The sequence below is a fragment of the Asparagus officinalis genome, chromosome 6 (genome assembly GCF_001876935.1).
Source record: "Asparagus officinalis chromosome 6, Aspof.V1, whole genome shotgun sequence".
Taxonomy (NCBI): Eukaryota; Viridiplantae; Streptophyta; class Magnoliopsida; order Asparagales; family Asparagaceae; genus Asparagus; species Asparagus officinalis.
In genome coordinates this window covers 70121766-70130718 of record NC_033799.1, presented here as the reverse complement: position 1 = coordinate 70130718, position 8953 = coordinate 70121766, and the positions used below count along the sequence as shown (strand labels likewise).

At 38.6% G+C, this 8953-nt stretch overlaps 2 protein-coding genes across 2 annotated transcripts in view; both read right to left on the bottom strand.

Moving 5' to 3' along the window:
- Positions 1-1083, bottom strand: part of LOC109846287 — a 1302-nt gene extending 219 nt beyond the window's left edge. Inside the window, exons 1-2 of the mRNA XM_020415511.1 lie at positions 426-1083; positions 26-305 (exon numbers count right to left, since the gene is read on the bottom strand). Of these exons, the coding sequence (XP_020271100.1) occupies positions 26-305; positions 426-639 (494 nt within the window). The 5' untranslated portion in view covers positions 640-1083. The remainder of the gene's footprint in view (positions 1-25; positions 306-425) is intronic.
- LOC109846286 lies at positions 748-4288 on the bottom strand. The gene is made up of 4 exons (XM_020415510.1): positions 2052-4288; positions 1708-1968; positions 1526-1625; positions 748-1437 (listed from the first exon to the last, which is right to left on the bottom strand). Exons 1-4 carry the CDS (start codon positions 4286-4288, stop codon positions 748-750), a joined length of 3288 nt encoding a protein of 1095 aa, XP_020271099.1.

Sequence of the window (8953 nt, the reverse complement as noted above, 5' to 3'; positions counted from 1 at the left end):
TTTTTTTCATGGTTTGCGAGGGAACCGCCCCATGACAAAATTTTTAACCGGTGCACATGTGTGGGTAAGATGATTACATGACAAAATTGGGATGCTAATATTACGTGAACTTGTAAAGAAGTCTTTCAAAATTATGTAAGAGATAGAAGCATTATGTAAGCATTTCTTAGCAAAAAGCACATTAATCACCAAAAGATAATGAAGAAGATACTGACCTGACGATTGTCCAGAAGGTATGGAGTGTGAAGGGGGAGTTGTCTGTAAATCATTTTCTTGTGTAGGTGTTTGTTGATTTGCGTCTATATCTGTGTAGGAGATAGATTGCAAATAAAAAAACATTGTTGCAACTGACTAGATTTTTATATGTAAAGGATAAAGATTAGGTGTCATGTTAAAACAGAATCAAAAGAAAAATAAATAGTTACCTCTAACTGGAGTAGACTCCCCAATGCTAGGTATGGCGGTAGCAACATGAGCAGATTCAAGTTCTCTCCTAGGCTCTCTCACCTGACGCTGCCGGTCTTCGCGCTGTGTATCTACAGCAGATTCAAGTTCTCTCCTACGCTCTCTCACCTGACGCTGCAGGTCTCCGCGCTGTAGTAGTCTACGCGATTTGCTCCGTGATGGAACTCCAGACATATTCGTCAAGCCCTATAAAGAATTTTACATTTCATATAAGATATATGTGAAATAGACATATTTATCAAGTTGAATATATAATTTTAAACAACATGCTTTTGATAAAGGTTACCTTTTTCGCTTTACAGAAATGTTAGGTTCTACAGATTCCCTAGAAGTTGTAGGAATATCTACAAGTATTTCACTATTCAAATCATTCCTAACCCATGAAATTTTATCATATTCAGGAGATTTATCTTGACATACAACCCCTCCCTGCTCAAATTCTTCGTCATCGTTGACCTCGACGACCTCTGAATCTATGAACTGTGGGACATCGTAAGTATCCCTGGGCCTCCATCGACATACAACACTCCACCCCGAATGCCTCAAGCACTTCGAGTAGTATACTTGAAATGCTTGTTCTGGAAATATAAATGGATCATCCTCAAAGGAAAAATGTGTGGTGTTTACACTCGTCAATCCATATTCATCTACCCAAGTCCCGTAATTGTCTCTCCACTTACCAGTTCCAGTCTTCATATCATACCAAACACACTGAAAGACATAAATGCATCCTGCTCGTCCTAGATAGTTGATACCAAGTATGTTATCAAGGTACCCATAGTATATCTCGTCATTAGTGCCTACGGTTGCAATTCCACTATTTTGGGTGGTTCGAGATTCTTCTATAGACTTGATTTCAAACTTGTAACCGCCAACACCGAATCCTTTATAGTATTTAACTTCAGCATCTGGAAGTGTAGCCAAATATCCAAGATCCTTATCTAATATCGATTCTACAGTCGGTAATCGGCTCTGGCAAAAAGGTCAATATGACAATTACATAAAGATGTTAGATTAAATTGAATGAATAAGTCAAAAAATAAGAAAATAGAAATCTTACATAATGTTTAAACCAATTGCAAAAATTATCTTGATGATGTGTTTCAACTCGTGCCTCATTCCAATTACTATGCATTGCACGTATTTCATCCTTGTGTATTCTAATGTCAAAAAATAGTAGGTAATGTGAGAAGTATATTTGGGTGTAGTAAACATATATAGCATTATGTGAAATAGACATACTCTCTAACTTCTCCAAGGCATTCGATATTGAGAATGATAAAGCGATGAATCTTGTTGATAAATGCGAGATTCATTCTATTATAATCTGGCTTTTTTGATGGTCCGTCATGAATCACAAGAGGTCTGTTGAGTTTTGTCTCAATGTCTTCATCCAGATAACGGGAACAAAAAGTGGTTACTTCCTCTAGCAGATAACCTTCCATAATAGAACCCTCTGGTCGATTTCTATTGCGAATATAATTTTTCAGAGTGAGAAGGTACCTACAAAAGCTTACACTAAATCACCACATCCAAGATATAAAATAAAAATATATCGATTACGTTAACTATAAAACTAAAAGTACCTTTCGATGGGGTACATCCATCGATATTGTACTGGTCCGGCAAGCCTAGCCTCGGTTGCAAGATGAACAGTCAGGTGTATAATGATATCAAAGAATGATGGTGGAAAAATCCGCTCAAGCTTGCACAAAATTAAGGGAATTTCAGCCTCTAGCTTCTTCAACTTATCATCCTCGATGTTTTTAGCACACAATTCCCGAAAGAATCTGCAAAAATCATTGATCACTAAACCGACTGATTTAGGGAGAGAAGTTCTGAGAGAGAGTGGAAGAAGATGCTCCATAATAATATGGTGATCATGACTCTTCAACCCTTCGATCTTGCCTTTAACAATCTTTATCTTCTTACTAAATGATCCTGAAAACCCCGTAGGAACCTTCAACTCATGTAACACCTGAAGAAACTTTTTCTTTTCATCTAGTGACATGTGATACACAGCATTAGGGAGTACAAATTGGTCAGGATTGCCTGCCTTCGGTATAGGATGCAACTCTTTTCTAATGTTCCACGCCTGCAGATCCCTTCGAGCTTTAAGGTTATCTTTTGATTTTCCATCTTTACAGAGAAGTAAGTTAAGTATGTGCTCAGATACTCCCTTCTCAATGTGCATGACGTCTAGATTGTGCCGCACTTTATTTGTCTTCCAGTAGGGTAGTTCGAAGAAGATACTTTTCTTGTTCCATCCCTGTGGTGTTTCTTGCCTTCCCTTTATTTTTCCAAAAGTCACATTGTTTTTACCATTCCACTGAGCAAGTATATCCTCTCCGGATAATGGGTCTGGACGCGGGCGATTCTCTTTAGTACCATCAAAGTGGATGATATCATCTCTGTACGGATGATTTTCATCCAACATGCGCCGATGGCCGCAATAACAAGTCTTTTTGCTAAAGGGTAGTCTTTTCGATGTTGTCTGGAGATGACAGTAAGGACATGCAGTATAACCATGTACAGACCAACCAGATAGCATTCCATACGCGGGAAAATCATTGATTGTCCACATTAAGGCTACACGCATGGTGAAGTTTGTCCCCGTGTCTGCATCGTATGTATCCACACCATCAATGAATAAAGACTTTAACTCTTCGATAAGAGGTCGAAGATAGACATCAATATTGTTTCCCGGTGACTTTGGACCATCAATAAGAAGAGGCATCATGAAATATGATTGGTCCATAGCCAACCACGGTGAGAGGTTATAAATCATCATCACAACGGGCCATGTGCTGTGGGGATTGCCCTTAAAGCTGAAGGGGCAAAAGCCATCACTAGCCAATCCCAGCCTGATATTACGAGGTTCCTGACTAAATGTTGGGTGCCTACTGTCAAAATCCTTCCATGCAGGCGTATCTCTAGGATGACTCATTCGTCCATTTTCACTTGGACGTGCACGGTGATGCCAAGTCATCGCCACCGCTGTCTTCTTACACTTGAATAGCCTCTGCAGCCTCTGTGTAATGGGAAAGTATCGTACTAACTTGATAGGTATATCCTTCTTTTGACCATGTACTTTCTTCTTATATCTAGCCTCTCCGCAAGTAGGACACTCCGTATTATCTGAATTTTCTTTCCAATAAATTATACAATCATTAGGACATGCGTGTATCATCTCACACTTTAGACCCAGATTAGACATTATCTTTTGAGCTTCGTACCAGTTATCAGGCACATGGTTCCCCGGAGGCATAGAATCTTTAAGAAACTTGAGGAGCATTGTAAATGACTTGTTGCTCCATTTATTTAGACATTTAATTTGGAATAGATGGACAAACCATGACAGCGTGGAGTGTTTTGCATTCTCATAAATGGGCCTCTTAGCATCATTCATGTACTTATCATAATTGTCTTCACGATGCCCTCCGAAAGGAGGATCTTCAGCAGGGCTAGTGTTACCAAGAGCTACCTCAACCATTTCCTCCATTTCTTCATCAAGAAATAAGTTGTCATCTTCTTGTTCTTCTTCATCTGCATCACTGAGACCTTCAATTTGTCCATGATATACCCAAGTTTTGTAATCGCTAACAAAACCATTCTTCACAATGTGAAGTTCTACTTCTTCCTCCAATTGATGCAACCTATTCGCGCATAATTTACATGGACAAATGAGTCTCCCATGGCGGACCATATCGTGTCTACGTACAAAGTCCATGAAAGCACCAACTCCATTAACGAAAATAGATTGCATGCGTTCTGCACGACCCACGTACATCCAATCTTTATCTCTGATGTAGTTACGGGCCATGATAACCTAAATAAAATAATTTATTAGTAACGACTTATAAAAACATGGATTTAGGAATAAGCTAAGCTTGATCATTACTTTGCTTTGAATATAGGGTTACAATTAAAATGTAAGATAAACTAAAGACTCTTATAACTCTAAACCAATCCAGATAAAGGCATTGCATTCTCCTTTAATAGTCTCTCTTGAACTAAAGACTCTTTTGCACGCAGACACAAACACCCCATTCAGTAGAACTCACTCTTTGCTAAGTGCTTTCTCAACCGAGCTTCACATATTCAAGAAACTTCCCTAAAAATGAGAAATTAAGTAATTCACGAGTGTTTTTTGACATATACCATTAATATCAATGTTATAACATTCCTAAATTTTGTACCGCTAAGCAAAAGAAACATTCCTTTTTTTTGATAAATGTTGGAGAGCAAGGAGTTAGAACATTCCTAAATTTTGTATGGCTAAGCAAAAGAAACATTACTTTCATGGAGTAATAGTTTGCATAAATTTGAAATAAGCATTCCTGGCATGAAGAACGACGAAATCATACAGAAAATATTTGCATAGAAGCAGGCGCTGAATTTGGGTGTATCATTCGCAACAAAGATCAGTGAGGAAGGTCACTTTTGAGGTTAATGAAACCTCCCAGGGAAGTAAAATGTATTTGACAAGACATGTACTGAAGATAAGGTGAATACGGTGAAGACAGATCAAATGTTTCAAAATATCATCAGACTAGTGTACAATAGTATATGCCAGAAAACAATAAAGATTTTATAATAGTGACATGATAAATGTGATGGACTAAGTAGAAGTCAACAATTTTATAGAATTATCGCAGAGACAACAGAACAAGAAAACTCTCACACAAAAAGACATGAAAAATGCAAGTACTCCAACAAACTCATGGTTAAAACTAATCATTCTAATATATCAAGCACTTTTCAGTTTGATAGGTTAAAACTAATCATTCTAACATATCCAATTATCTGATATAAATATGCTATTGCCAAATCATTCTCCATGTGACATATCTCACTGGAGGAATAGCTAGTTACACCAACAAAGCATTGGCCTATCAAGCCTAACAGATTAATTATTAGCTACCATATCACTGACACAAAAATAAACACGTCAAGAATAAATCCATGGTAGGTGGAAAGAAAGTTGGATTAAACTAAAAGGAAAGTAGAAGAAGAGGAAGCACATGGAGTGTTACATTCTTTTACGGATACATCATCACCATCACCAAACTCCAAAAGAACAGAAAAACAAAGTGGTACATACCATACAAATACATGTTAAGCAAACTGCAAGCACCATGTCCCTGCTTACCATCTCAGACTTGGAGGTCTTTGCTGGGATTTTTCTGCATGACTTGTAGTTGGTTGATATGTGATTATGGTAAATTTCAAAGAACTCTAGGTATCGATGATATACTGGTGTAGCCGAAGGCATATACACCACACAACAGCAGCAACAATATAAATTAGCATTCTATATATCTCAATGATGTAAGTTAACATAATAATATCTAATATGAGGGTAGGATCTCTAACGAACACAAATTAATTAGGTTTAGGGTTTTGTTGAGAGTAGATAATTACAGAGGATAAAGGGCCGACTTGAGCAGGAGGCGGTGGAGGCGGAGGAGCAACACGACCCGAACCTATGAATTGGCGAAGGCCAACGCTGCGGAGGAATCGATGGATGCGGAGGAGGAGACGGCGGAGGATCGACAGCGGCGCAAAGATGAGGCGGAGGTGCTTCCGGCGAAGATGAGGCGGAGGTGCTTCCGGCGAAGATGAGGCAGAGGCGGAGGCGTCAGCGATCGGGAGTAGATATGAAGGAGGTGGAGGCGAAGATCACAATTAGATGAGGCTGGTGAATTTTGGGGATCGATCAAATACTTTTGGGGGACGCGCGGGTGAATTTTGGGGGACGCGCGGGCGATTTTCGGCGATTTTCGGCGAAGATGTTTCAACCCGCGGGTGAAGTTTGGGGGGCGCGGGTCCTAAAAAGTAAAATGGCAATTTTTTTTTACCCTAGCATCCTGCTGCTCCCAAACGGTTGTAACCCGTTTGGATTGAAATATCCAAACAGTTTAACCCGTTTGGGAGAGCCGTTTGGGATTATCTAATAGCCCAAACAGTTGTACCCGTTTGGAATAAGTAACCCAAACGGTTGTACCCGTTTGGGCTATTTCGATTTGCCCAAACGGTTCTAATAACCGTTTGGGCAGCCCAGTTTTGTACTAGTGTTAGAGTCACTATATAGTAGCGGAAAAGTAAACATAGTACAAAAGATAATAGAGTTTGTCAACTAGTAAACTAGAACTAAAACTAGATAAACTGATAGTTAAATAGGTTGGTGGAAACCCATCTATTGAAGGTCACTAGTCTTCGGAGTGGCAGAAAGCAAGGGTCACATGTCCAAATTTGCCATTAGTGTGCAAATCAGGACAGTTAGAATGCTATCTAGCAAGTGGTATAATGAAGGAGTGTTTTGTGCATATGTAACATGTATCATGAATGTATGACTGATAAAAACATAAGAATAACTATATAACTAATCACTTTACTTTCCTTCATGAACAAGAAACCTGCATCTCAAAATTCAGATCATAAAACAAACTAATAGATAACAAGATATATAATAACAATAGAGATCAAGAACACAAGTGCACCTAAATCCTTGAGTGTGATGCAAAGGTACCATGTGCATCTAACTATTCTTAAAATTTACTTAATCTTCTTTATAAAAAGCTCTTACAGGATAGTGTGTGTTTGGTGTACCCACTAGGAATGTTATTTGGATTCTTACTTGGTTTATGTGCACAACTCATCTAGCACTAGTGCTCAAATTAATTAACACATGTGAACTTTTTTATTACTTTATTACACATGATATATTATGCACTAGGTTGGAATAACTCAATCAGTAGAGAACATCCACCATGTGGGTACCCTCTTTGACCAAGTTTCTAAAGCAAATGCTATGCAAGCCAAATAGCATAGTAAGCTAGCAAGAAAGAAGCAAAGATGTGTCTAAGTTCAAGATCAATAGGACTTGCATGGTGCTTTAGAATCTCAACTGGAGTAGAAGCAACAAAGTCTCTGTGTATCATGAGTTTTAGGTATAACTTATGAAGTTTGCTACTTTTAAAGTAGGACAAAATTAATGGCACAAAATTCTTTTTTCTTTCATTTGACCTTCGCATATATTTCCCTTAGATCTTCCCATAGGTACTTCATTGGTCTTCCCATGGAACTTCCTATGGATAGCTCCATCTAGCCATTTACATTGTCAACATAGACAATGAAATTTGAATCTCTCATGCAACTTGCTTTTATATATTAGTCTTTATTCTAAAGGTGTTTATCTTCAAATGGCTTCCTACATCTCTAATTGTATCAAAATTGACAGTTTTCTTTGCAAACTAAACTTCATTTGTCTTCCTAAGCAATCTGTTTCCCCATGAGATCTCTAGTTTGTCATATCCCAGACACTTTATCTAGGATAGAAATGATTATGCCTTCTTTGAATTATTTATTTCCATATCTTCATTAGCTCATACTTTCTATCTGTTCTTAATTCTCTTTAGAACATATGATATTCAAAAGAGAGTTTTTTCATTGACATTAAGCTACTTGCCCATCCTCCATGTTATGTGCAGCGAAAATTTCGGCAGCACTTCTGGTGCACAACAAGGGAGTAAGATCACAACTAAATCTCTGTTTCACAAAGGAAACAAGAATCGAAAGTGATATATCTCAACAAAGTGGGATATACACTCTTCCTCTCATCAGTTCTAGGACTGACTTGTCGAGAGAACCTAACAAGCTATTACAAATCACAGCAAGACAACGAATTTTACATGGTTCGGCAAGTTGCCTACGTCCACGTGGAAGAAGGGGGACAATCTACTATTAGAGAGAAAGAGAGTATAAATAGAGTTTATAAACACACAAATTCTGACAAATAAAACCCTCAAACAAGCTCTCAATTTCTCTCTCAAAAAGATGCTCAAACCCTCTCAAAGTCGGCGCTTTTTCTTCACCAAGAACAGCTGAAAAAATCTCTACAGTTTTCCCTTCCACGCCGCTTTTTCGCCCCTGCTCACAAACCAAATCCTAGGAAGAACGCGTATATTTATAAGCACAAATTTTTGGGTGGGCCTCTTAGCCCGTTGAAATCATTGTGAGAAATAAAGTGTTGTTCACATGCCACTTTCACAACGTGGGTCCCCACGTTCACTTCTCCCACACCAAAATTCATGGCCCACACACGCGCCTCCCAACAATTCTCCACCTCGGCAAAGTTTTTCTAAAACTGAGCCGATACTAAAGTAACCAAATGTCCCACTTATTGCATCCAGTACGAAGTAGAATAAATCCACAACAACGGACTCAATCCACAACAAGTCGAGAACTTGAACGAGAGTCCAAATAATCTTCCCCAATCAAAACCAACTAATCCAACTGGCTGCATCGAAAAGACATCCCATGAATCCTCTTGCCCAAGGAATCAAGCCTCACGTAGTTCACCCAAATGGCCTCCAAAGACCTCAACATTGAAGAATGTTTAAAAGCTCCAAACAATGACCAAACTTAACACCTAAAATAACTTTGGTCAACGTATCCTCAGAGTTGTCCTTTGTGTGGATCTTCT

What these genes read in the sequence shown, in the direction of transcription:
- LOC109846286 (XM_020415510.1), bottom strand. Translation starts at nt 4,288, where the DNA reads ATGGCCCGTAACTACATCAGAGATAAAGATTGGATGTACGTGGGTCGT. An exon ending in TGGATGTACCCCATCGAAAG is followed by an intron (nt 1,969 to 2,051) that starts GTACTTTTAGTT and finishes AAGCTTTTGTAG; the next exon opens with GTACCTTCTCACTCTGAAAA. An exon ending in GCAATTGGTTTAAACATTAT is followed by an intron (nt 1,438 to 1,525) that starts GTAAGATTTCTA and finishes CCTTTTTGCCAG; the next exon opens with AGCCGATTACCGACTGTAGA.